We start from the raw sequence: 24,050 nt of genomic DNA, 5'->3' as shown, positions 1-24,050 counted from the left end.
GCGCGAATAATTTTTTCGGTAAAAAATTGCGAATTTTCTATTTTCGACATTTTTTGGTTTGTTTAGTTTAGTTTTTGTCTCATTTGCACACAGTAAGCTACCTTCGTAGGCAAGTAAATTAGATTTTATGTAGGTCACATGCAGACACAGTAGTTAAAGTTGTCAAAATTAGTGCGCGTATATTTTTTTCGTATACTGTATCCAACGAGTGGAAATATTTCTCACAGTCGTCCGAGTTGAACGTTTGAGAGGGGGTTTTATTCCAAATCTACGATCGCGGCATGAGTGGCATAAAATCCAATGTGCATAAAATTCTCGGTTGTAAGTCCCGGGAGGTTCATCCTCTCCAGAATTTCAGCGCCCCCCAGCAACCCCGAAACCCCGAGAAAATTTCCACTCGTTGGACGATCCTGAGAAACACCCAACAGCAATATCACCTAGTTTGACCAGAGTTCTCGCATATACATATCGCGAACATGTTTTGTCATCTTCGCAACCGCGCTACCCCAACAATCCTTTCTTGAGTGCTGCTGGACGTGTTGAAACACCCTGTGATGATGATTCGAGCTACAAACACATAAATGTTTTGTCAACATGCTCCAAATTTCTAAACAGTGTCGAAATACACCGCTGATTGGCGAAATCCTTTTAATCTATTCTGATTGGATAAAATAACTCTCCGACCAGATGGTAGTTCATGCCAAGCAAAGGGAGGAAGACAACATGACTGTGTGTGCCGATGCATGGCAGAGCATCGCGCACCTGAACGCGCTCATTGCTTGAGTGCCGCGATATCTGCTTCACCAATGTATGACGATCATTATTTCGTTGCAGAGGAGCAAGATGAGCCATGGTTCAAAGCACTGTTGGTACTAGCAATGCTCAGCTGGATCGCAATAGGCTTGTCCGATCACATCCTTGACTTGTGGTCCTTCACGCGTGGGTCGTGCTCGACGGCGTCTGGGTGTACGCAACGAGGGCATCGTACGACAGCGATCCGCCAAAAATATCGAGAGCGCTCCCAATGGACAGATCCACTTTGCCCTGCCCAATGCGCTCGACCAGACTCATGTCATCCTACCCGTTCCATTCCACACGATCAACCGTCCATCGACGTCAGGTATCACATTCAGCTCGACTGAATCGTCCACGTACAAGAGTTGACGCACCACCGGCGTACGTGACAGGAATCGGCGACCATAGCGCGAGGTTCGTGACCAAGTCTTCCTAAAAAAAGTTTTAGGATATATTCCCATAATGTATGTAATAATTCCTGATTGCAACAAAGTTTGTAAGGGTCAAAACCAATGCCACTGAACCCAGCATGTCGACAAAGTGGACGACCCATACCTGGATTCCACATCGCTTTCCTTCGACGTCGACCGCATGCACGAGAAATTCGTCGCAATAGTCCGCGAGCTCGGACAGCAGCGACGCTCTAGACGTGGACAAGTTTGGTGCTGCACAATCGTGTCGAAGTCGCCCACGTACGAGAGTGTGACGTGCGAGAACACTTGCCATCGATCTGTCATGATGTAGTACAACCCGTCGTCCTTCTTTCGGCAGCTTAGGTCGAGTACCTACACGCGGCGGAGGTGGACGATGGCCGAACAAAGAGCTAACGTACCAATCGGTCCTTCCCCGCGGCGTCACGAAGTTCGTGGAGTCGACCCATGTCAATGGCTCCGTCGCGGAACACATAGGACGTCACGATCACGTGGCTAGCCCCGCGGTCGAGATAGTAGCGGCAATTCGCGGTCGTGATTCCTCCTGTCAATGCCCACGTGACACATAACGCAGCAGTCGGTGGGCACCTCCAATCTGCATGCCGTTGGGAAACGCTTCCAACGCCTCAACAGCCGCCTTTTCATTCGCTTCGCTCGCTCCAAGCATGATGATATGCCCCCCCGTCAATCCATCGCGCTTGTACATCCTGGTTCGACCATCATCAGTACCTGCACGGCTCGACTCATGTGCATACGCTGCATAGTCGGCCGAGCGCAACTTCGAGACAAAGTTCGTCACGGGACCAGCAGCATCCTTGTCGTCAGATAGCGTCGAACCCACGATTTGCTTGACCACTCCCGCGTGAATATCAATGCACGGGCGGAACTTCATGGCGGCGGCAGACTGCGGAATGCCGCCGATGCCATCTGAACGGTGTTGGAGGGGTCGATGGTTTTGATTGGGTCGTTGGATCGAGAATCATCCAATCCGAATCGTTGCATCGGTTCGAGCAACCAATCAAAATGGGCCAACTCCACCAGAATATTCCCTTGGAATGATGGACGGTGCCGCCACACGTAGTAGGTGCACGGCACAGTAGTAGGTGCACGGCACCCACACACCTGACAAGCCTGTTGTCGAGCCCAGCCAAAATGAAAAAGCCTCATGCAGCTTGCTCACAGCTATGGGATTGTTACGTATGCGGCTAGGATGACGTGCGCTTCCATACACCTATCGTTCGCTCCATCGATTCATGGACAAAACGACGCGTTCCGAGGGCGGCATCCGTCCGCAGTGGCATTCCCGCGGGTGAAGCTGCACGACAAGAATCGACACAGCAGGCGCGATTTCGTTTACTGCACTCGACCCCTTGCTGAAATGGTGTTGGGAAGGTGCGCACCCATCTCTTGTGCCATGCTGTTCCTTACGTGAGCCCCGTGTCCAAAGCGGCGTGTCGGTGGGTTGGCACAGCCGCCGTCGCGGCACGACATGATGTCCCGAAAGGGGTCGTGCATGGGCCGCCATGGCGTCTACACAAATCACGGGGCACCTCGACTACAACTTCAGTGACCGCCAACCCCCTTTGTTCACTTTTTGCCAAAATTTAGGTTGGACAGCGACAACATCATGACTTTGCACTCGTGGAGCTTCTGGCGGATGTTGGGGGCCTGTCCCTTGTTGTCGTACACGATGGCTGGCGGGCGCTCCTTTTCCCGCTTTGCATGGGTGAGGTCGACACTGTCGCGCTTCTTCCGCCGAGGCATGGCGCCCATTTCCTTGGACAGGTCAACGCTATCGCGCTTCGCTCGTCGCCGGACGGGCGACGACTGCTGGATCGACTGGCCGAGTGCGTCGAGGGCGTCCCCGGACAAGTCGTGTTGCAAGAGTTTCTGACCGGTGGCCGAGTCTTGCGCAGTAGGGACTGACGGATCCACCATCGGCGTGACGACCTCGCGCGCGGCGTGGGCCATCCACTGCTTGTCCTCTTCCGCATCAACGTGTTGTTTCGAGGGCCTGGGCGATGTCGGAGCGGGTTTCGTAGGGGACGAATGGGCGGCTGGAACCGTCGTCGTGCTGGGGACGGCCCTTGGGACGATGGATTGGACAGGGGGTCGTTCGTGCGGTCGCTGTGGACTCTTGGAGCCGTTGGTCGCCAGCGCCCGACACGACGATGGATTCACGATGGCTTGGTAGATGCTGTCGACCCACGCGACTTGCTGCGTGTGCACGATGCTACGTCGAGGGTTGAGCTGCACACGAACGAGTGAGTCCGGAAACGAAAGATCGACACGAGCGTATATGCACCTGGACGAAGCGGGTTTTGAAGCTGCCAAACGTGAGGTCGCCGTCCTTCTACAGAGCACGCTGGCCGTGGAAGCGAGTTGCAACGATACGAAACAAACGTACGTGGAGGAGGGCGTGTGCGGCATGGCGTACGCGCTGTGCCCGCTCGGCAGGCTCGACGGGCGTGCCACCGACCGTCAGGCTTTGGTTGGTATCGACCACGCACCCGCTCAACTTGTGGACTTGGTCTGTGTTCATCGTTGTGTTGTAGCCGGAAGCGACCGCGAAGAGCTCCTTCAATCGATGCTCCATCTCGACTTCCATGAGAACTCCCAAGTTGAACGAACTCGGCTGCTTTTGCTTGGAAAAGAGCGCGCGGCGCGTCGGCGGCGACCCCACGGTCCCATGGAGCGGTTTGCCGACGCCGTATCGGTCCTTGAGAAGGTCGTGTTTGGATGGAGACTGCACAGCGCCAGGGGCAGCGCGCTGCTTGGCCAGCGATTGCCGCAGCAGCCACAACTGTTTTTTCTCTTCGTCTCGCTGCGTCTTGGATGAATACCCCGTCATGCCCGACGCTTCAAACTCCGAAAACACGTTGACGAGGATGTCAATGCCAAGCTCGTGGTGCATGTCGACGTGAGTCGCTCCATCCAGCGTGAGCTTCTTCTTGGGGCTTCCGGCTGGGTTGTCGGGGCTGGCCAGTGGGGATTGCGACGCCACGTCCACCAGCGCGGCGTTCGATGGCGACGTTGACACGAGCGAATCGAGGAAGTGGTCTATTTTAGCGAGCGCATCGCTGTTGCGCCGCTGGAGAGCCAACTGCGCCAGCTGCACGGGCACCATAACGTTGGTCGCGACCGCTATCGACGGCGCCTCGGTTGGCATGTCCACCACTGGCAACCACCCTAAATATAGCCAACAACCATGTTGCACTGCCCTGCGTGCGGCGCTTAGCCCTGCGCCATAGCTGCACGTCATGAAAACGAATCCAGATTGCAGCGGTGGATCGCTCCAACGTGTCTCGGTCAGTAGGTACATATGCTATGGAGTGCTCGGCATCCTCCACATCATGATCGTAGCAGGACAGTTTGCTCGATCATGGGCTACGAGGCATAGTGTCGTTGGGCTGCCATGTGACGCCAACAACACTGGCCCGCTGACTCGTGCGCGGGCTGCCGATGCGCGCCTCTACCGACCGTGCGTCAAGGCCACACCCTCCGGCATGAATCCACTCGACAGTGTATTTGCAACGTCGATATGAATGCATTCACACCGCTTGAGTGGGGTCGACCAACTGCAGCAGCGTGGTGCGGTCGGTCTTGCTCAAGACCCAGCCGCCCCCTTGACCGCCGGGGAGGTCCCTCAGCTTGAGCCAGTTGCCTGCCTGGAGCACCGTGTCCACCACATCCTACGCGCCATGTCGATTGTAAGCAATGGAGTTGCCGCTATCGACGAGTACCCCCTCGTCCCGCGTCGCGATCACGTCGGCTTGCTTGGACGGATACCCTCGAACAGTGACGCCGCCTTCCCACACCACCACATACGTTCGCATGTGCGCACTCGCTTCTGAACAAATACGCGCGCGACTGTGAGCGCATGATACGTTGGTGTTTGCACGTACTGGGGGCCGCCACCGCCTGGGACTCGAGCGAGTCGGCCCAGAGTTGGTACAGATGTGGAATCGATGCCGGGTGCTGCTGCAAGTGGGCAGTCACTTGCAGTTGGGTCTCGGCCAAGATGGTGCTGAAATCCATGCACGTGGCCCCCGACCGCGTGTAATTTCGATCAAAGACAAGAAGGCTCCACCCGAAGAGCCGGTAGAATGCGTCATGATCGTCAAACAAGCTAGAGCCGTCCGAGTCATTCGCGTGACCGCCATGGTGCAAAGCACGTACCGCCATAAACCTTGCTGCACGAGTGCGAGGGCGGATGGAATGGCGATCGGGCTGCCACCACCGTCGACGTCATTGCCATCACATCGGGCGAACCACGCGTCCACGTCAAAATCGACCACCTGTAGCAAGTCTCGTCAGCGCTTCGTAAAGACTTCGCAAAGCCAACGCACCGGCGACACGTCCGCGGACGTCGTGGCGTCGGTCAAGTGCAGCAGCGACACGAGCATCCGAACAATGTGGACACTGGCGACAGGAAGCGGGTACTGCTTTCGATGGCCCAGCACACGTTGTGCAATCAGCTGCGTCGCGAGCTCTGCGTGTTCATCGGCAAAGTAGACGAGGCATGCGGCAGCGAGAACGCCTCCGCCGCGCAAGTGGTCGGGTGAGGTCACGGCAGGGTACGATCGCTGGAGCGACGCCCACAACGCCGCGTGCGTGGTAATCGGAGCGAGCGGCTCGTGCAAGTCATGTGAAATCGCTTGAATCGCTCGCAGCTTTCTCGTTAATGCCTGGAGCGCATGCACCCCCGCATCATCAACCCATGTACACGGACAATGGAGTTTTTTACCTGCCGCCGAGCCACAACCTCGCGTGATATCGGTTCCAGTACTTGAGTCGAATGCGTGAGCAAGAGCTGCACGACCTTGGCTTGCGCCTACAGGCAGACGATCAAGCTGTGCGTCGAAACAAACGTCATGGACGCTTGCCGATGTCGGCGCTCAAGATGGCCGTACCGATAGCGCCGTGAAACACGTTGTCGGTTCAAAGAGGATGCGGCCGAAAATGCCACTCAGTCCTTCCACCGTCGTACCCGCTTTCGCTACAAGCCAACCAAATTCAAATTGGATGAATAGCCGACACCAGTTTACATTGTACGACTCGAGTCAGTGTTGCACAGAGCCGCAGCAGCGTTGGCTTGGCGCTCCAGTGCAGCTGGTGCACAACGTTGCGGAGTTCCATGATTGGAAGCGCGTCGCCTGGCATATCCACGACCGCCATGCAATGGGCGTGCAGGTGCGGCGGAATGAGAGGCTCGGGGAGGTCGCGCAACCACTTGATCAAGATAACAATGCTGTGGTGGACATTCGTCCACACGCTCAGTGTTCCCGTCCGCTCGACTTGGGCAATCAGTTGCGCAAATCGTGCTTTATGCACTTTCGACGCAAACAGCGCTAGGCAGGAGCACACCAGGTAGTGAGAAGAAAAGCAGGCGCGGTGGTCGAATCGTACCTGGAGTACAAGTCGTGGCGGCGGCGTCAATGAGGCGGCAGCACCCTTCCACCAGGTTGGGCACACCCATCATGCAATCCAAGAGCGCCACGTCACACGTTGCCGGGGACGACACCAACGCGGCCAACGGCACCCCGAAAATGGTCATCGCGGCTGGTCCACCTACTTCGTCCGTGCGAGCGGTCAGGATAGCTGGAGGGGTGTCACGAAGGAGTTGGTGGAGGGCTTGCGTGGTTGTGTCGAGCACATCATGGAGAAGATTGGTCGCGTCGGAAGGGCAAGTCGCCTCGGAGAACAGACCACTATCCGCCGTGGCGTCGAGAGATGGTGATGGATGGGCATTCGTGATGAAGCAAGGCTTTGGCGGTGTCTGCGATTGTTGTGGAAGCGGGCCGACGGGAATTTCACTCGCATTGCCACGATCCCAGTCGGGGCTCTGTGAAACGAGGTGAAAAGCGTCAAGAACAGCATTCCATTTTTCGCAAGACAATGCGTATGGCACGTACATCGATGCAAAATCCAAACTGGAGGCGGTCCAACGTCGATGTGAGCCCAACTAGTACCTCCCGCATGTCGGCATCGCAACACAGCGCGCCAGGCGTAAAGTACGTTCGCAATGCTGCTTGGTTCTGTGGGTGCATTACAGCTGCACGACCAGCGATCATTCAAAGATCCAAGCGACGGCACGTAGACGAATATGTACGTACCCGCCAGGCACGAGCTGAGGAGATGCGTATTGCAGCAGTGGCGAATCCAAGCTCGAACACGGCCGTGGGGGGTTGACACATGCAAGAGCGAATTCACAATGCGAATGGATGCGTGGAACCCGGGGGTGAGTGGGTTCACATCCGCGTCGTTTGCCACTGGGTTGTCGGTGTGAACTGTGAGTGTCGAGATTTGCTGGAGCTCTTCCTTGAACATGTTGAGGTACCAGTCTTTGGACTGCTCCTTCGCTTCTAGTTTCTCCTGGCGAAGCTTCCACGCGCGATGGCGCTCCAGCTGCGATACGTTTGTCCATTGCAGCAGTCCCCATAAACTGACAGTCTCCGTTGCGGAGACGCGCTTCAGGCCATGCGACAAACACGCCTCGACCGCTGCACACACAGAAGTGCCAGCGTGCAACGAGCTCAGCTCTCCTTGATTGTTGTCACCTTCGCCTTTCAGAAGTGCATGGATCGAGTCGCGGAGCTGGTCCAGCTCCTTGCACCGCTGCATGTTGTCCGAAAGATCGAAAATGTTGCACCGAACGTCCAATCCGGACGAGGACGTCATCCGGATACGAAACGCCGCGATCTTGAAGGGATGCCAGTATTAAACAGATACTGCACGCATCGCAATTTGGTCACGCTTCTCCATCGGAGGAGCCATGCAGCACGCCAGTGCTGCGACAGCGACGTGGAACCCGCCTCCGTCTTCCACTCGATGGCACTTACGTTTACCACAAACCAGACCAACTACCAGGCCACTACGAACGCTGATGCTTCGTCCTGGATACAGACACGTCAGGGTTGCGCCTGAGTACAAAGACCAGGTCGGCTCTGAAGCTACCGTCGAGGAGGGCATTCAGGTGAGCTTTTGTTGAGCCGTACGCACGTAAAACAATCGTGAATGCCGGCCGTATCACTGTTTCATGCGGCCTCGACCGACACAACAAGGCCTACTCATCACGTGATCGTTTTCACCAGTGCCACACAATGACGTGGCGCTGTCGTTCCCTCCTGGTACGATGAGAAAAAACCGTGACGTCGCGTGGGCTGGTGCCATGTCGCTCTCGCGTGGGGAGGGGATCCCTGCCATTCCTCGACTCGTCGTCGCTGGCAATCAACTTGTTTTCACCGTTCGACCACACGAGCGAGTTCGAGTGCTGTCCTAGATCGACGTCCTCAAGCTATGCGACACACGATGCAGCGTTGTGGCCTTTTTGACGCCAGACGCAGTTGCCATCAACAAGGCCGACGTTCAAAGCTATGTATCGTACATGTCCTTTGGTCGCGAACTTGCTTGTGTTCCAGTTGGCCCGTTGGTCGGGTGCATGACCCGTCAACCACCCGAAGGCATGTGTGCGTAGCCGACGCATGGCGTCGCTCTTTATCGTATGGGAGCGCATGCTTGTATTGAGGCGAGTTCACGGGTCGGCCATGCTCTCCACGTCCTTTCGTCGTTGACACAGTTCGTCGAGTCAAAATGGGTACAACTAGCAACACGAACACACTCCAGGGCGATGTGCGTACCCTGTGTGGCAGTGCTTGCGATCCATCCAAGCGAGCCCATCGCGGGAGGATATAGCACCTGTTGTGGAGTGAACGAGTGCGCTGGACATGGCCACAACACAATGGGCAACGCCTGGTCATGGAGATGGGCTTTTTTATCGATGCGATGGTCGCTGCTTTTAGAACGAGTACATGTCATCTTCGTCGGGATCCTTGGCGTCTAGTTTCGATTCGACGGCGGAACTTGCCACGACCTTGACTTCTTCCTGCTTCTTGGGTGGACTGCCGGCTGTCGTGGCCGAAATCGACACTGGCGCGTTCCATGCCGCAATTTCTTGCTTGAGATGGGCGTCGGGGGTGAGTTGACCGTGCCCCAACGGTTCTCCCGTGATCGGACAACGATGGCCATAATCTTGGATCCACTTTTCAATCACGTGGCGCTCAAACACGTGGCCGTACGGTGACTTGACTGGATCGACGAGCAACTTGTGCGTAATGGCGCACTGGAATTCTGCCGGGACCGCTTCGTCCTTGGACTGCTTGCGCTTGGACTTTTTCTTGTGCGCTTTGCCCTCCGTTTTGCAACCATGCACTTGATCGGCTTTAGCAGGAACGTGGAGCCGCTGCAGCGACGGCAAGTCGCCGAGGAGGGCAAACTCTTCTTTGCGACTGAGTGGGCCGTCCGGAGCTTTGACGTCGACCCGTTCTTTGGACGGACTCGTCTTGGAAGCGCTGGCCTTGCCTGGGCTGTTGCCACCATGACTGGCTGCGTTGTTGTTGCCGTTCTCGTTGCGCACGGCAGCGTCGACCTCATGACTCGCCATGTCTTCCAGCATCGTTTTGATCTCGGACGAAATGGTCAACTCGCTTGCCATGGCCCCTCGATTCGTCTTCATCCGAACGTCTGCGCCGTACACGACGAGCATCTGTACGACGTCGCTGCGGTTATGGTATGCCGCTTCGTGCAGTGCCGTCCAGTTGAGCGCGTTGACCCCGTTTTTATCGGCCCCGTGATCCAACAGCAGCTACCGTCGTCGTGAGCTCCAGGGACAGTACGATTCCAGCATCCAAAGTGTTACTTTGAGCGTATCGAGGTGGCCTTGGCGGGCAGCTTCCCCCAGCGGCGTTTGCCCGGGGAACGGACAGAGCGCGAATTCCGGACAAACTCCGTCGTGCTTGGCCCCTGGACAGCACTCCCCCCATGACATGACGACGACAATAATGACGATGGTGACAACGTCGTACCTGCATGCAAGAGCTCTTTTACGATGGACGTGTAGCCCCGATGGCAAGCTTCGTGGAGCGGAGTCCACTGCACCGAGTTGGTGACATGCACATCCGCTTTCGCCTGGATCAGCTTGACCACCAACGCTTCCATCCCATATGCACCTAATGTGGCAAAGGAACATGTCAAGTTCCAAACAATCGACGATCGACGATGCCGTACATGCAATGTGGAGCGGGGTGTAGCCGCTCGAGAACGATCCGGGCCCTCGACTCGTCTTGATGTTGAGGTCGGCGGACGGGTCCTGCGCCAGGACGGCTTTCAAAATGGCCTTGCCGGCGTCGACTGCATTGAGCGTGTGGCAACTCGCATGCAGCGGTGTCCACCCATCTTTGTTGGGGGTGTTGATCATGGCAAGATCGACGACGATGCGGTCGTCGCCAAAGTGTACCACCAAGTACTTGGACTTGTCGTCTTCGTCAATGTCGTCGCGAGGCGAGTCGTCGACTTCGGGCGGCGGCGCACCCGTTACGCGATCGATCACCCCAGACGACCCGTCTGCGTTGAATACGACGTACGTCGCGCCTACGTACGGCACGCCGTCAACATGCAAGTCGGTGGCCGCATCATGCTACCTCCAGGTTTGTACGTTCGAAACTTGGTCTTGCCCACGTGAAAGTCATAGAGGCGGTACATGTCTGGAAACCGGACGTAGCGCGGATCCAGGCCTTGGAACATGGCCTCGCCAATCAACATCGTGCACGCGATCATTTGCGACAAGTCGCCGTTCGTCGAGATGCCCCCTCCCATGGTCCAGGGTTGTCCCCGTGAGCTGCTACCAACACGCAAGAACCGCTACGTGTATCGCCCGACGCGCCGACGGCCGACGGAACCACCTCAACACACACACACGGTGTCGTGCAAAGTTACAAAACCGACGCGTCCTCGGCTGCGGGCGTTACACGTTCCTTCAAATATCTTCGAGAAGTGGAACGATGCGCGGCGTGGCTGCGCAAGCCACGAGAGCCTGTCACGGCGCTGTCGTATCGATGGCTGGAGCTAGCTCCAGCCATCGAAGCGCTGCCGCCTTGGTGGCGTTTACCAGACCGCTTGTCCCTCTGGTAGCGACCAAGAACTTCAAGTGGGTGATGGTATATTCCCCAATTTTTTGCAAATTGACGCCAAATTGCGTGGAAATTACACCAATCAGCATCGAGAACTGTGGACGCTGTGGTCAAATTTCCCAAAAATAGAACGAACAATTCGAGATTTTCCACGAAATCATGGACGAACTTTATTTCAGAACGTGTCCCATCCAAAATGGGCAGCCCCATCATGACAGTCCGCACGTGCCGCCGCGTCGTGCAAGTTGTGACCGTCATGAGCATGCTCGTGGGCTGCGCTATTGCGTACTTTGGCATTGTCGTAGCGTCTTCCATGTCGTCGACAGCCGAGTCGTCGTCGTCTGTGACGGCAGTGATGCTGGCAACGTGTGGGATCGTGTACGTTGCAGTGAGCATGGTTGGCTTCTGCGGCGTGTTGGCGACCAAGGAGCGGTTGCAGTTTCTCATGATCTACTTCTACGCAACGTTACTTGTGTCCGTCGTGTTCCTCGTGTTCACGTACATGGCCCTTGTCGCGCCGTCCTCGATTGTAACGTGGCTGAAGCTCCACTGGTCGACACTGCCTCTCCGTCATCGTCCATGCTGCCGCACCTTTGACAATGCACGCGCGTATGAGCCGACAGGTACACCATGCACTCTCACACGTCCATCGCGTAGGTTCGTATCGACGCGGTACTCGATGCTTGGTGTGTTGGGCGCTGCAGGCATCGCCAGCCTCGTCATGACTCTCGTCTGCATTGTCAAGATCGCGTCAGTGCCAGTCGTGATGCGCCACATGCTCAGCGTTGTAAACGCAATGTTCATCGTTGCAGCCACAGGTGGGCATGGCATGGAAATTCCACAGTCGATTCACGGCACTCGGCCGCTCACGATTTGCTTCAGTGGCCATTGTGTACGGGCTGCACGCCAAGGGGTATGACGCGCTCGACGGTGGTTGGGACTGGCTCGGTGCGTGTGCAGCCATTTCGATTCGTTTCACAGCATTCAAACGTAGCTTGGCTGCTCGTTGGCGTCGGCATCGCGATGTTTGTGCTCGCGCTGTTTGGGTTTGCTGGCTCCCGAATCAAGAGCCGATCGCTGCTACTAGTGGTACGCTACCTCCTCGTTCGTCTGGATACATATCGACCACGCAAGGATGCCCTCATGCCGTGGTTGACATGGTTTTTGAGCGCAGTACGGTTGTTCATCATTTCACGAATTTGGGCGGCTCCGATTTCACTCATCTTCGTTCTAGTACGCGGCAGGGCTGGCATGGACGCTGATCGTCCTGTGTGTGGGAGCTACGAGCGCGTTCTACTACGCTACATCGCACGTGAATTCGTGGACGGAGGCCGTGGGGGCGGGGGACGTGGCGTGCTCTGGGCATCTTTACGGGTGCTCCAACTGCACCACCATGCTCCCTTGTCCAGGGGTGTACGAGGCATCGCCAGGTTAGCAAACCGCCAACTCTGGCGTCGACGCCAGCTAACGTGCGTTTTCAAGGTCGGTGGGCCACCGATTGCAATGCTGTCGTCCGTCAAGACGATTCGTTCCAAACCCCGTGCGACGTGGCCAAAACGTTGGTTGCGAACCCTGCATCATCCACGGCGTTTGACGTAAGCTGATGGCGACACGTCGACTTGTTGACGAATACCTGTGTGCGACAGGTCGTGCCTTGTGGCAAGTGCCCCGAGTGGAACGTTGCGGACGTCCAGGCGTTTGTCGGGGCAAGCTTGCATCTTGTCGGGATTTTGGCCATCATGATGTCGTGCTGTGTGGCGGTAGCGCTGGCAGGTGCGTTGGTGCTGCGGCGCAGCCTCGCACGCTACCAAACCGAGTCGATTTAACAAATACGCCACACGTTTCCACTTCGGTCGGTGCACACACACACACACATGACATTGCATTATTCGACCTAGTCGTTATCGCCACGACTCGAATCGGCATTCAAACGGCGCCGACAATTCTCGAAACACGCGGCGCGACTCGGCCAACGACGACCGTCCATGCGTCGATAGCAGCACTCCGTTGATCGACGATAGGGTCCAATGCGGCCACATCGGTTGCTGGTGCAGCAACAAGACCACCGACTCGCGCTCGCGTGACCAAGCGAATTCAAAACCGCCAGCACTCAAACTCGGGATCGTCACCACGATGGCGGCTGAGGGGGTCGTCGTTGCGTCGGTGGTCGTGAGGGGTTCAAATTCTCGGCCGCCTCGTGTGGCCTCGCCGAGCACCTGTGCGGTATCTACTGTCGCGACTGGCTCAACTTTGACCGGCGAGGGAGGAACGTGGACTGGGTTTGGTGAAGTGAAAGCTTGGCCTTTTGGCGGTACTGGCCATGTCGCCGTCGGGACTGGCGACAAGAGTCTCTTGGGTGACAAAGCACGCTCTGGCGTTGGCGGCATCGCTGATGACGAGTTGCTTTCGATGGCAGCTAAGTAGGCCGACGCGATTTTGTTTCGTTGACGCGGCGGGGACGGCGAGAGTTTTGTAGACTCCAACGGCGCCTCGGTTGCCACGATTGGCGCGGACGCTGTGGTGTTTGTGGGAGAGCTGCGGTCCGCAGCCGGTGCCACCGTTGTCGAAGAATGTGGCGGTGGCTCGATCGAGTTGACTTCCACAGCAACATCCGACGCAGAGCTCAAAGAGGCGAGACGGGACGGCGGCTGTGGAGGAGCTTTGATAATAGTAGCTGGAGTCGCCGGAGTAGACGACAGGAAAAGTGCTAGTTTCGACGTGGACTTGGTCAACGGCCGAGGGTTTGGAGAACTTGAACATGCGGTTGTCGCAGGATTGACTAGCGATCGTGGACTCGGCGGAGCGAGAGGCGATGGCACGGAAGGAGGCGGGTCGACCCGTGAAGGTGGTGCACATGGAGGCGGGCTGGTTTGTTTGGGGGACGGCACTTGGCGTCGACGAGGAGATGTTCGTACGGACTCCACGCCTGACCGATGCATCTGCTGGATGCGTTCCACTACGTTCACTCGAGTCTCTTCTGCGGGTGGCAGAGTGAGGACCGCTGTGCAAGTAGTCGACGACGTAGACTTGGACGACTCCACTGTCACTTCGACGACGGATGGGGTGAGAGCAGGGGTCGATGATTTCTGGGAGGAAGCAACGGCGTCAGCCGTGGGCAGCACGGCAACCGTCTGGAATCGGAATTTGGCTTCCAACGCACGGAGACATGCCAGCACGGCATCTTCGTCCTGTTCGTCAATCAGTTGTGCAGAAGTGAACATGACATTGTCCCCGATGGACGCACGGTCCCTCGCCCACCGAAGAAACAGTGACACGCTTTCGAGCGCATGGTACGTGCGAAACCTGTCTGGTGATCGCACTCGGACTTCATTCGTCTCACTCAGTGCATTCGCGAGCATGCACAGCACTCGACCGTCGCGCAGGTACTCGCAAAGCGTCGTGTCCGGTGTCGGCGGCGACTGCTTCGTTTTCGATTCAATCCATCGCAACGCGGCGGCACTTGGGGATTCCATGGCGAATGTCAGATTAGATCGCGTGCCCTGTGGCACGAGGGTGTCGGATAATTCCACTGGATTATCCGGATAAGCCAAGTCTCTACCATATCCATCAACCTCGTCAAAACCGGCTCAAATTCACCGACCACACGACGCAGCGCGGGGCGATCGCGACATTAGATGTATGCGACAGATACGCTGCTTCAAGCATCGACGTAAAGAGACCTCCATGAAGGACGACTGCATGGTATACGTATGAAGGTAGAAGCCCGGGCAGGCTCTGCCGGACCATCTCAGACATCCGGCATCCACATGGCGAGTGACGACTAGATGCACCATGATATCATGCTGCTGCTATTTTGATTTACATGGCGGGTTGATGCATCGTTTCAAGGATTTGAACAACTCCCGTAAGAAGGCAGCTGGGTGTGCCCTCGACGACGACGACAGTCCACATGATATCATGACCCTTGAAGATTGGTCGTGGAGTCTGGTCACCGACGAAAGTACCTTGTGTTCACTATGCGTTGTCCACGTCGTTACAACATAGGGAGCATGCAAAAACAGCAATTTCGCAACACGCATGGACTTTGTAGGTGGAGGGCGACGGCGCTCTCTGGCGCGCACATCGTCTCGTACAGGGGCCGGCCACATGCGGCCGCGCGGGGACCACGTCCTTTCCTGGGCTACTACACGGGTTTGTTTTCGTTCATATTGAGTGGTTGGGTTCGCCAGCTTTGTCCCTTTCAAAGGCCACGATAAACATAGCACACCTGTGCACCGTCAATGGGAGTCGCGACAACGATTGATAACACGCTCGACTGGAGATGCCCATCTATCTGTACGTTGCTTGTGTGGCATGTAGAGCAACTTTGGAACGTTTTCCAGAGTTGCCAGCACTGGGCCGTGGCGGGGTTTGGAACGTGCATATGGTGGCAGTCCCTCCACGACAACACGTCGATCCCGTTTGAACGGTAGACCAAGTCGGGTCTCTGATGAGCCCCAATCTCCTCCCAAATTCTCGCTGAGGATGCGTCCTTCCGACGTAACAAACACTGGCTTACATTCCGCCCCCCCTACCAATGCACGCACTTAAGTCCACAACCTGCCGCCACGTTCTCGCGCAAGCGTCTTGCTGAAGCAGAGGACGTGCGGAAGAGCTGCATGTGAGCGTCCGGCTTCTCAAGACATTGTGAAGACCGGATAGTTGGCGGCGGTCGTCCGGATATCCATAGATTGACGCCGATATTTGGCGGGAAGGCGGAGAATATGTCGAGGCAGCGGCGGAGACCACCGGTGGCGACGGGGATGAAGGCAGGCAGTTTGCTACAATACTTGACTGTCCAAGGGCAGCACCCGCTACTCGGTCAAGGTGAGGAGTCGTTGCCGTCGAAAGTCGAATCCAGCCTGTCGTGTGGCAACGATGGGCCGCCCACACCGTTTGCAAGGGAAGGCTCATTGCCACAGCTGGAACCGGGTATGAAAGACCAAGCTAGTCCAAACGCAATGGATGAGGAATTCGAAAGTGCGTCCAACGTCCAAGCAGTGCCACCTTCTGCGGAAGAATCTCCCGTCCAAGCCGCGGGTTGCCAATTCAGTCGCAACGACATTCCCGAACCCAAGTCGTCGCCAGTACCTCGGCACCTTGATTCACCCAACGGTTCTCCATCTCGACCGATAGAGGCAACTGAGAACGTGTCCACAGCATCATGGGAACCGAACGCGTCCGCATCCAAAAAAGTCAAAGTAGACACCTCTCTCTCCGAATACGAACGCCAGCGCCTCGAGAAAATGCAACAAAACGCAGCCTTCTTGGCATCTCTCGGCATCGACCGCCCAACTCTGTCCCTTCCACGCCAAAGAGCCGGCGCGACCAGAAATGCGCGACCTCGGAGGAAGCCGCAGGTCCCGCCAGTCCTACGTCGTTCCACTCGGCAGACACCGTCCATGTCTTCCACGGCCACCATCAACGACACCGTGCCGGATGTGGCGACGCCACCTCGACAAGATCTTTCAGTTCCAACCGACACATGTGCTTTGTTTCAGTATCTCTGTGAACGAAGCAGTGCATCGCCATCATCGCCTTCGTCGTCGAGCAAGGCCACAGCTCTGTCCTGCGCCACACTTCGACTTACGACCACTTCAGGACATGATCGTGCCGACCCGCAGCTGAAGCGGGTAAGAATGCTGCGTTTCATTGACGTGTGGATGATGGTCGAACACGTGGACATTATTGGTAGATTTACTCGATGGCATCGTGTGGGCCATTGATAGCTGCTGGTGGCCACAATGGCTACATATCGCTGTACGCTCGAGATGTGCTGTACCAGTACGGTCCCGTTGTGGTGTGCTTGGTCATGCAGTGGGCCATAGGTCGTCGTCGTTGCTGTCATTTCGAGCCCACCAGGGGTGGTGCAGCGGAGTGAATTTTCATCTGAGCACTCCCGAACGCTGCCGTTTGCTCACAGCTGCCAACGACGGAGTGGTCAAGCTGTGGGCAGTCCATGCGTCGCCTCCAACACCATCGGCAAGTCCCCACCACGCCTTGTCAAAGTGCTTGGAACTTCAAATCAGCAGGGGCATGCCGGCTGCCACATTTCTGGTGGTCGAGGCATCGCTAGCTCACAAACACTGTGTGTTGTAGGCGCTGACACTCGTGACTGCGTCGTCCAGTTTGCATGGTGCGGGCATTTTCAGTGTGGACGCGCAACAATCCGCCGATGCCATGATCGCGACGGGGTCGAAAGATTGGACGGTCGCGCTGTCCACCGCCACATCGTCTTGCGTTCAATTGTACGTCATGCTGTGGAATGCCATTTCGGTCGCGTCGGGTGGCATTGTCTTGATCAACACACGGCATGGCGCCACGTGTAGAGTTCGCACGTATCATCGTCATGGCGGCGTCGTCAAGTGTGTTCGGTTCTCGCCCGGCCACCCTGCCCTCTTAGCCAGCTGCGGGAACGACATGGCAGTCCTCATCCATGACAGCCGCCGCCACGCGTCCACGAATGCTGCCGAGGTAGCGCTGATGGGCCACACACGCGCGGCAAATAGGTACCGCGTGCGTTCTCGTCGTGTTAGTGGGCGACGTGGATCTTGCTGTAGTGTTCGGTGGGCTCCTCACTGCGTGCACACACTCGTCTCGACGGGGTTTGACGGAAACGTGATGGTCTGGGACACTCGTCGCCCGGCCTCGCCGGTGGCAACGTACTCGACTCGAGAGATGAAGCGACTGTTTCCCGTCGAGTTTCTCGGCGATGACCATGTCGTTGTCGGCGTGGATGGTGCTCTCTTGGTGTACGATATGAAAAGTCATGCTGTCAAGAGTCGAGGCGACCTCGGCTACGAAGCCGACACGTTGTTGACGGAAGAAGCGGGACTTGTTGTCGCCCATCGGCAAACGCTGTCTTGGTTTCGATTCGACTGACCAAGCGTCGATGTTCGTCAATACAAAGCTCGGGATGCACTCGTTCTTTCCTCGACGGACGCGTTGTCATGCAGCAAAGAGTATCGATGTGCCCATGTAGGCATGTCCATGCGCGTTGTGCCATGAGCTACGGTACAGCCTGCTTGAGAGGCCTGGCGGAGCAAGCTCGTGATCTCGAAGGCTGCGTTGGTGGAGGCGGATGCTGCATCGTGCTGCACACGCGAGGAGGGTCAAGCCCAACTGCCTGCGGCGGATTGTTGACACGGTGAACGACATCGGAGGGAGCGGCGCCCGTTTCTGGACGGGCGTACATGACTCTGGGAGCCATGTTTCCCACAAAATGCGGTGTCTGTGGATCTGCGACTGACTTTACCGCGTGGGTTGGGGTGGTCGTGCGCAGGCGAGTGCCACCTGGGCGAAAGTTACTCGAATGACGGCGCAGCCATGACGAATGTAGCGAGTCGGAATCGCACGCTAGCTCCTGTGCTGCCCTCAGATACATGGACCAACCTCGAGCTCACGTGGTGGTTGCAGGCGGCGCTAGCCCAGACTCTTTTCTTGCATGTTGCCGCCAAACCATTCTCACCCATCGGGTCGTCGGAACTAGGTGCATGCGCGGACGTGGCATGCGCGGATGCCATAACAGGATACCCCAATCGTGCTGACGTGATGGGCATCCTTGGTCCAGAGGGCAAATGAACGAAAATGCGCACAGCACTGGCCATGAACATGGAGCATCCCGACCTAAATGCATCGATTCAGCGGCTTATACGCGATCACGAGGGACGAGGATGGTGCTTCTAGTTGGGATGGCCACAGTGGGGTCGACCTGGAAGCACTAGACTGTGTGGTTTCCGGTGGTGCGAAGACTCGCAACTGCTCGCGTCTTGAAGTTTTGACTTTCAAAGGCACAAGCAGGGTGTTGTCGGGACTGGGTGGGGCGACGGCAGACGGCGGGGCAGCGCCTGGTTCCGAGGGTTTCGTCGAAAAGTCCGAGTGTCGACGGTGCTGTTGACTCTCATTCACTGGCAACAGCATGGGCATGAGAGGAACCACGCGGTTGGTGTCTTGCATGAGCGGCACGATTCGGAACGACTTGGATTCGGGAATGACGCTGTCGCCCCTCTGCAACGCCGGAGTCGCGACGTTGTTGTCATCTTCCACAAGGGTGTAGCTCGTGGAGGCCGACGGATCATCTTTATGACGTTCGACGCAAACGTCCGCATGAACCTTCGCCTGGACGCCGCCCCACTTGGGTCGAAACATCCTCGGACGCACCCGTGCCACCTTCATACAACTCAAATCTCACGACCGCATTCGTTTACACAGGTATTTTTAGTTCACTTTAATAAATGACAGATCAACTCACGGACGGTTTGTATTCCAAGGACACTACTTTTATTCCTGGAATCGAGTTGCTAAAAATAGAGGATGCGCATCCATTGCCAGAGGTCGGCCATGTGCGGGCGCGGCTCTCCCGGCGCACATGGCTGCAACTGAGCTTGTGACCTCGAAGACGATGCAGGGCACAGCTCTTGAGTTGGGTCTGTGAACGTGTTGATATCTGTCGTTGTGGCCACGTGGAGTGTGCTGCTACTGCTGAGCACTTGCACGGCACAGTGAGCGGCCCCGCATTGTGAGGAGGAAGGTTTTCTCCAGGCCACACAGGTTGCCTTGGAGCGATGAGAGCTTGCCACTACTCGTGGCACTCTGCTCCATGCCCCCAGAAGATACTGCTGCCAATGCCACTGCTCATGAGTTCGCCATCTCCTCCAGCTACTCACACAAATTCGTCGCGTTATGCTGGAAGCTCGTCGCACGGCTCTGCCCAATGCAAACGCAACTCACTGTGCGAGAGGCTTCTTCCATTAGAGTCTAGTCCCAGCTGGACTCGCCACCGAGCCCAATACCGCCGGTGGAATCGAGCTGTGAAAAGTCCACCAAAGTCCCCAACGTGGCCACCACAGCGCTTTTTGAAGGCTTCTTGACGTGCACGACGCCCAACACACCGCTGTCCTTGGCCTACATGACATCAATGCATCCCTCGTGAGTCATCCGCTCGACCTCAGAACTTTATAGCAATGGCGTACGTATTTCTCCTTCTTCTTACGGCCTTTTTCCTTCTTGGCAGCCGTGTCATCCGCAGCCACAGCGTCGAGCGCCTTGCTGACCTTCGATGGCTTCAATGTCTTTGGCTGCTCCTCTTCCCCCGTGCATTTCTGAACGCTGGCATTCGAAGCAGGCTCCTTGTTTTTCTTGGACCGCTTTGCTTCAGGGGCCACCACAATGTCTTGGTCCGGAGCTGCCGCACGTCGTTTGTCAGCTTTTTTGGATTGCTTGCCAGCGCTGGAAGGATTTGTCTTGTCATCGCCATCATTGTGTGCGCCCTTGAGCGTGGTGGGATGGTCGTCCACCGCCGCCTCTGCGTCACTCGACGCTTCGCGCCGAGCTTCCTTTCGCCGCTTCTTCGAAGCGATCTTGTCAGGTTGCTCAGTCGTCCGGGCGCCCGTGATTGCGCTCTTCCTAACTGGCTTGGGGGCTTTGGGCACGGGTGGGGGGGCCACATACCTATCGCGGAAACATCTCACATAGTGTAAATGTACCGGACCACCCTGAGCGTACCCGTGCGTGCGCTTCTCTTGGACGCGGTGGCCATCACGGACAATGAGCGCTGGAAACAGTCGCTTCATTTTGAAGTTGTACAACTTGTTCTTCTTGTCCAGCGCCTTGCGCTCTACGTTGGCATTCCAGTCGAACTGAATCAACGTCGTTCGGTGTCGACGACGCAGGCGTTTGCTGTGCTTCGTACCATCCAAGCTGACTGCGGGCAACGGGTCACTGTCGGCGCCTTGGTGGGAGGCGTTTGCGTCGCGGCCACATAAGGGATTGCCACGCAGGTTGAGTTGCTTGAGTTGTTGCAGCGACGACCACTGGTCTAGCCCGTCGAATGTGTCAATGTTATTGTGGCACACGTCCACGATCTTCAGGTTTTCTACGAATGGCGCATCATTCCCGTCAACTTTACTCCCGATTCGGCCAAGGGACGACGAGTGTGCTTTCTGTCTACCCTGCCGAGCAAACGACCAAGACGTACCGTTGCGATGGATCGTGGCGGGCAGAGCCGTGAGCTGGTTATGGGACGCCCGTAGCTCTGTCAAGTACTCCAGGGCAGTCAGGTCGGGCAATTCCGTCAGCTTGTTGTGCGAGCTAGGCCGTTGTGATCAAAAGTGCGGCATCAATACGTGAGGTAGTCGTACATTTGCAACTTGGTCAAGCCTTTTAGTTTTCCCATGCTTTTCGCTGAAATGTCCGTGATCCGATTGTGGCTCACAATCAAGGACGTGAGGCCAGGCAGGCTCGGCACCCACTCGAGCGACGTCAATGCGTTCTTCGTCAAGACCTGCGCGCCATGCACGTCAACACGGATGGTGTTTCTACCACAAAACGAGACGTACAAGCGCTTTCAAGCCCGTGCAATGGCGCAAACTCGCACCGGGAAGACGCGCGAGCTTGTTGTCGCTCAAGTCCAACGTAACCAGCAATTTGCAATAGGACAGGTCGACGATACCGCCGTCCACGAGCAGGTTGGACGAGGCCTTGAGCTGCGTCAGAGCCATGTTTTGGGAGAACGCGAGGCGCGTCAACTTGTTCGCACTCAAGTCCAACCGCTTGAGCGCGGTCGCCGCCTCGAACGCCGTCGTTTCGATGGACTCGATGCCACGATGCGCCAAGTCCAAATGGTCCATGGCGCTACTATGCTCCTCGGCCACTTTCTCTTTGGTCAACTTTTTGATCTTGGGCTTTTCGGTACCATCCGCCAGCGCCTTGTGCTGCTGCCGAATCTTACTTCGTTGCATCCTCCTGCCAAGGTGCCAACTCAACCGTGTCGTGGCCAGTGGCAATGTCAGTACCGTTAAGTACGAAATCGTAGTAAAGTACGATCCAGTGGATCTTGAAGGGGCACACCATGGCAACGATAGCGACGTGCGCGGGTTTCGCGCAGCGCGCGAAACAATCATATGCGCACATGACAATTTTGGTGTTTCGAAGAAGCGCTGACAAGTGCTTTGCCCTGAACACGCCCTAACGTAAAGTGCCAATTTCAGAGGAGCGTGCCAATTCAGAGGAACGATAATTTGCCAACTGCCCGGCAATTATCGTGGGACAGAGGGAGTATTATATTTCGACATGTCGAATGTACAACCACCTTCACTTGCTGCGCAAGCCGCGACTGATCTTGCGGAGGAGGGTGGCGGTCGTTTGGATTCGGCGGATGCGGCTGTGCTGGAAGCGTGGGCTTCAAAAGGGGAGATTGAATCCAGAATCTGTGAATAGTTGTTCTGATATGGACGCCGCCACTGGCTGCACGGCTAGAACGTGCCATTGCCAGGTCCCACGAGTTGCCCTAGCGGTAAAAATCGTTCTTGTTCACGACGCATGAGGTGGCCGTACTGAGAAGCTCGTGGCGCGCAAGTGGAAGTTGTGGGTGAAGGGTGAGCTCGTTGAGTTGTGTTGGTCGATGCCGTCGGGTTGCGTTGGTACCCGAGAGGGTGTGTCAACCTTCGAAGTACGACAACCAAACTCCCTTGCATGCCCCAAACACGATCGGAACACCAGGACGTCGCGGCAGTATTGAATTCACCATGATGTGCGCAACCACGACCCTGGGCCTTTCCCTTCAACGCATCTGCTTTGAAAGGAGTCGACGTCACCAATTCGACCTTCCTGCGGGTGTCCTCAAAGGACAAGAGCTATCGCTTGATCCTGGCATATGTAACAACTCGCCCGCGCGAGCGACCATCGCAGGTTTGAAGTCCGAACGGGCAAGAAGAAGACCCATGGTTCCAACTCGGACGACCGCAACGACGACGAGGAAGGCGCAAGCACCATCTTGGCTGGCTTTGGACTGCACACGCTTACGTGGCAGCACCACACCCTCTAGTTTCTACGCCAGTCGGTTGGAAAGCCAGTAGGCACATAGTAAAACCATTTCGCTTCGCGAACATTGTGCTTGTGGCTGCTCTCGCTTGTCAATGCTGTCGTGGCAGCTGCAGAGGAGACGAAAAACGGGGTTTTCTCCATCTACCGATGGAGCTTCTCGGACGGGTCGTGGACAAAAGTGCAGACCTTTCAACGGCGTCCTCTGGACTCGGAGGTGCTGTCGCGACAGATGAAGGAAAGCATGATCGACGACGTCGAAGACTTTTTGACGAACCTCTGCAGAGCCATTTACGCCACGCACGGCATCCCGTGCAAGGGGAGGGTAACGCTTCCACGGCGTCCCAGGCTCGGGGAAGACGTCGCACATCCAAGCCATCGCGACCTTTTGAAATCTCCACGCTTCCGATCACCTATCCCAACCTCTACGACACATACCTCCGGAGTATTCTGAACGAGCTCCTTCCTCGATCGGTCCTCGTACTAGAAAACATCGATACTGCATTCACGAGAGACGAATGGACAACTCGGGCTTGACCTTTTCTGGCCTCGTCCATGCCCTTGACGGACTCGAGTTCCAAGACGGCCGCATCCTGGTCATGACGACCAACTTCCGCAACCACGTGGACGACGCGCTCAATCGGAACGGTCGCATCGACGATAAGTAGCGTTTTCATTCACCACACCGGACCAAACGGCCAACATGTTTCTGCAGTTTTATTCCAGCGAGACGCGCGAGAGAGGACTGGATGTTGCCACTGCACTTGTGACTGCGCTCGGTCCGGGCCGACGGCGGACAACAGCAAGGCTGCAGCACTACTTTGTGACCCATCGTCGAAGCACAGCTTCTGACGAAGCCATTGCTGTTGAAGTTTCCCGCGCTCACGGAAGACAAGGCATCCGGATCCGGAAACGAAGAACACGGTGACGAATGGTCATGGCCAAGATTGTGACTTGCATCATTGCATTGTTGATGTCTACCAGCGACGGCGTAGCGTCGCTGAAGGACGAGTTTCAAGCTCGTCATGCATACGCC

General features: G+C 56.6%; 10 protein-coding genes across 20 annotated transcripts; 3 read left to right on the top strand and 7 right to left on the bottom strand.

Moving 5' to 3' along the window:
- Positions 1 to 738: 738 nt before the first annotated feature.
- H310_09468 lies at positions 739 to 2,146 on the bottom strand. Of its 2 annotated transcripts, XM_008875550.1 has the most exons (7): positions 1,982 to 2,146; positions 1,815 to 1,933; positions 1,628 to 1,770; positions 1,492 to 1,580; positions 1,351 to 1,438; positions 1,156 to 1,227; positions 739 to 1,077 (listed from the first exon to the last, which is right to left on the bottom strand). In XM_008875550.1, exons 1-7 carry the CDS (start codon positions 2,116 to 2,118, stop codon positions 934 to 936), a joined length of 792 nt encoding a protein of 263 aa, XP_008873772.1. In that variant the 5' UTR covers positions 2,119 to 2,146; the 3' UTR covers positions 739 to 933. The 2 variants fall into 2 exon arrangements, with proteins under 2 accessions (XP_008873772.1, XP_008873773.1); XM_008875551.1 differs by having other exon boundaries at positions 739 to 1,227.
- A 667-nt stretch (positions 2,147 to 2,813) lies between these two features.
- H310_09467 (hypothetical protein) lies at positions 2,814 to 4,548 on the bottom strand (the record flags this gene model as incomplete). The annotated part of the gene is made up of 3 exons (XM_008875549.1): positions 2,814 to 3,476; positions 3,532 to 3,579; positions 3,634 to 4,548. 3 exons carry the CDS (start codon positions 4,546 to 4,548, stop codon positions 2,814 to 2,816), a joined length of 1,626 nt encoding a protein of 541 aa, XP_008873771.1.
- A 229-nt stretch (positions 4,549 to 4,777) lies between these two features.
- H310_09466 (hypothetical protein) lies at positions 4,778 to 7,850 on the bottom strand (the record flags this gene model as incomplete). Its single annotated transcript, XM_008875548.1, has 11 exons — positions 4,778 to 4,918; positions 4,970 to 5,076; positions 5,132 to 5,355; positions 5,406 to 5,524; positions 5,576 to 5,914; positions 5,974 to 6,060; positions 6,140 to 6,225; positions 6,275 to 6,577; positions 6,636 to 7,071; positions 7,142 to 7,281; positions 7,343 to 7,850. The coding sequence occupies 11 exons, from the start codon at positions 7,848 to 7,850 to the stop codon at positions 4,778 to 4,780; spliced, it is 2,490 nt and encodes an 829-aa protein (XP_008873770.1).
- Positions 7,851 to 8,979: 1,129 nt separating this feature from the next.
- On the bottom strand, positions 8,980 to 11,200 carry H310_09465 (hypothetical protein). Its single transcript, XM_008875547.1, has 5 exons — positions 10,706 to 11,200; positions 10,293 to 10,655; positions 10,091 to 10,234; positions 9,925 to 10,028; positions 8,980 to 9,870 (listed from the first exon to the last, which is right to left on the bottom strand). The coding sequence occupies exons 1-5, from the start codon at positions 10,878 to 10,880 to the stop codon at positions 9,025 to 9,027; spliced, it is 1,632 nt and encodes a 543-aa protein (XP_008873769.1). The 5' UTR covers positions 10,881 to 11,200; the 3' UTR covers positions 8,980 to 9,024.
- Positions 11,201 to 11,367: 167 nt separating this feature from the next.
- Positions 11,368 to 13,041, top strand: H310_09464 (hypothetical protein). 4 transcript variants are annotated; one of them, XM_008875544.1, is made up of 8 exons: positions 11,368 to 11,803; positions 11,852 to 12,012; positions 12,077 to 12,142; positions 12,189 to 12,283; positions 12,329 to 12,367; positions 12,429 to 12,624; positions 12,677 to 12,789; positions 12,841 to 13,041. In XM_008875544.1, exons 1-8 carry the CDS (start codon positions 11,391 to 11,393, stop codon positions 13,018 to 13,020), a joined length of 1,263 nt encoding a protein of 420 aa, XP_008873766.1. In that variant the 5' UTR covers positions 11,368 to 11,390; the 3' UTR covers positions 13,021 to 13,041. The 4 variants fall into 4 exon arrangements, with proteins under 4 accessions (XP_008873766.1, XP_008873765.1, XP_008873767.1 ...); XM_008875543.1 differs by lacking the exon at positions 12,329 to 12,367; XM_008875545.1 differs by having other exon boundaries at positions 11,368 to 12,012.
- A 1-nt stretch (position 13,042) lies between these two features.
- H310_09463 (hypothetical protein) lies at positions 13,043 to 14,670 on the bottom strand. The gene has a single exon (XM_008875542.1). It carries the CDS (start codon positions 14,665 to 14,667, stop codon positions 13,096 to 13,098), a length of 1,572 nt encoding a protein of 523 aa, XP_008873764.1. The 5' UTR covers positions 14,668 to 14,670; the 3' UTR covers positions 13,043 to 13,095.
- Positions 14,671 to 15,889: 1,219 nt separating this feature from the next.
- Positions 15,890 to 18,187, top strand: H310_09462 (hypothetical protein). Of its 7 annotated transcripts, XM_008875539.1 has the most exons (6): positions 15,890 to 16,827; positions 16,890 to 16,978; positions 17,023 to 17,176; positions 17,294 to 17,442; positions 17,524 to 17,703; positions 17,755 to 18,182. In XM_008875539.1, the coding sequence occupies exons 1-6, from the start codon at positions 15,919 to 15,921 to the stop codon at positions 18,074 to 18,076; spliced, it is 1,803 nt and encodes a 600-aa protein (XP_008873761.1). In that variant the 5' UTR covers positions 15,890 to 15,918; the 3' UTR covers positions 18,077 to 18,182. The 7 variants fall into 7 exon arrangements, with proteins under 7 accessions (XP_008873761.1, XP_008873763.1, XP_008873760.1 ...); XM_008875541.1 differs by having other exon boundaries at positions 17,524 to 18,187; XM_008875538.1 differs by having other exon boundaries at positions 17,023 to 17,442; positions 17,755 to 18,187.
- Positions 18,188 to 18,813: 626 nt separating this feature from the next.
- On the bottom strand, positions 18,814 to 19,367 carry H310_09461 (hypothetical protein). Its single transcript, XM_008875534.1, has one exon. The coding sequence runs from the start codon at positions 19,340 to 19,342 to the stop codon at positions 18,821 to 18,823; it is 522 nt and encodes a 173-aa protein (XP_008873756.1). The 5' UTR covers positions 19,343 to 19,367; the 3' UTR covers positions 18,814 to 18,820.
- A 164-nt stretch (positions 19,368 to 19,531) lies between these two features.
- On the bottom strand, positions 19,532 to 21,958 carry H310_09460 (hypothetical protein). The gene is made up of 7 exons (XM_008875533.1): positions 21,532 to 21,958; positions 21,334 to 21,476; positions 21,171 to 21,283; positions 20,886 to 21,068; positions 20,699 to 20,810; positions 20,167 to 20,644; positions 19,532 to 20,098 (listed from the first exon to the last, which is right to left on the bottom strand). Exons 1-7 carry the CDS (start codon positions 21,931 to 21,933, stop codon positions 19,952 to 19,954), a joined length of 1,578 nt encoding a protein of 525 aa, XP_008873755.1. The 5' UTR covers positions 21,934 to 21,958; the 3' UTR covers positions 19,532 to 19,951.
- A 1,574-nt stretch (positions 21,959 to 23,532) lies between these two features.
- Positions 23,533 to 23,682, top strand: H310_09459 (hypothetical protein; the record flags this gene model as incomplete). Its single annotated transcript, XM_008875532.1, has 1 exon — positions 23,533 to 23,682. The coding sequence occupies one exon, from the start codon at positions 23,533 to 23,535 to the stop codon at positions 23,680 to 23,682; it is 150 nt and encodes a 49-aa protein (XP_008873754.1).
- Between the last annotated feature and the right edge of the window lie 368 nt (positions 23,683 to 24,050).

Source organism: Aphanomyces invadans (genome assembly GCF_000520115.1).
Source record: "Aphanomyces invadans strain NJM9701 unplaced genomic scaffold supercont1.21, whole genome shotgun sequence".
Lineage (NCBI taxonomy): Eukaryota > Oomycota > Saprolegniomycetes > Saprolegniales > Verrucalvaceae > Aphanomyces > Aphanomyces invadans.
This window is presented reverse-complemented; position numbering and strand designations above follow the sequence as displayed.

Bases quoted from the DNA above. Each gene is read 5' to 3' on its own strand.
- H310_09463 (XM_008875542.1), bottom strand. From the start codon at position 14,667: ATGGAATCCCCAAGTGCCGCCGCGTTGCGATGGATTGAATCGAAAACG.
- H310_09468 (XM_008875550.1), bottom strand. From the start codon at position 2,118: ATGAAGTTCCGCCCGTGCATTGATATTCACGCGGGAGTGGTCAAGCAA. The intron at 1,581-1,627 runs GTACGTTAGCTC...CGCCGCGTGTAG, and splicing joins CCGCGGGGAAGGACCGATTG to GTACTCGACCTAAGCTGCCG. The intron at 1,228-1,350 runs GTATGGGTCGTC...AACTTTTTTTAG, and splicing joins GAAAGCGATGTGGAATCCAG to GAAGACTTGGTCACGAACCT.
- H310_09464 (XM_008875545.1), top strand. From the start codon at position 11,391: ATGGGCAGCCCCATCATGACAGTCCGCACGTGCCGCCGCGTCGTGCAA. The intron at 12,143-12,188 runs GTGCGTGTGCAG...ATTCAAACGTAG, and splicing joins CGGTGGTTGGGACTGGCTCG to CTTGGCTGCTCGTTGGCGTC. The intron at 12,625-12,676 runs GTTAGCAAACCG...TGCGTTTTCAAG, and splicing joins GGTGTACGAGGCATCGCCAG to GTCGGTGGGCCACCGATTGC.
- H310_09465 (XM_008875547.1), bottom strand. From the start codon at position 10,880: ATGGGAGGGGGCATCTCGACGAACGGCGACTTGTCGCAAATGATCGCG. The intron at 10,656-10,705 runs GTAGCATGATGC...TGCCGTACGTAG, and splicing joins TCGAACGTACAAACCTGGAG to GCGCGACGTACGTCGTATTC. The intron at 10,029-10,090 runs GTACGACGTTGT...AGTGCTGTCCAG, and splicing joins AAAAGAGCTCTTGCATGCAG to GGGCCAAGCACGACGGAGTT.
- H310_09461 (XM_008875534.1), bottom strand. From the start codon at position 19,342: ATGTTTCGACCCAAGTGGGGCGGCGTCCAGGCGAAGGTTCATGCGGAC.
- H310_09462 (XM_008875540.1), top strand. From the start codon at position 15,919: ATGTCGAGGCAGCGGCGGAGACCACCGGTGGCGACGGGGATGAAGGCA. The intron at 16,979-17,022 runs GTACGGTCCCGT...AGTGGGCCATAG, and splicing joins GCTCGAGATGTGCTGTACCA to GTCGTCGTCGTTGCTGTCAT. The intron at 17,704-17,754 runs GTACCGCGTGCG...ATCTTGCTGTAG, and splicing joins CACACACGCGCGGCAAATAG to TGTTCGGTGGGCTCCTCACT.
- H310_09460 (XM_008875533.1), bottom strand. From the start codon at position 21,933: ATGCAACGAAGTAAGATTCGGCAGCAGCACAAGGCGCTGGCGGATGGT. The intron at 21,477-21,531 runs GTACGTCTCGTT...CATGGCGCGCAG, and splicing joins GCACGGGCTTGAAAGCGCTT to GTCTTGACGAAGAACGCATT. The intron at 21,069-21,170 runs GTACGTCTTGGT...CGCCATTCGTAG, and splicing joins CGCCACGATCCATCGCAACG to AAAACCTGAAGATCGTGGAC.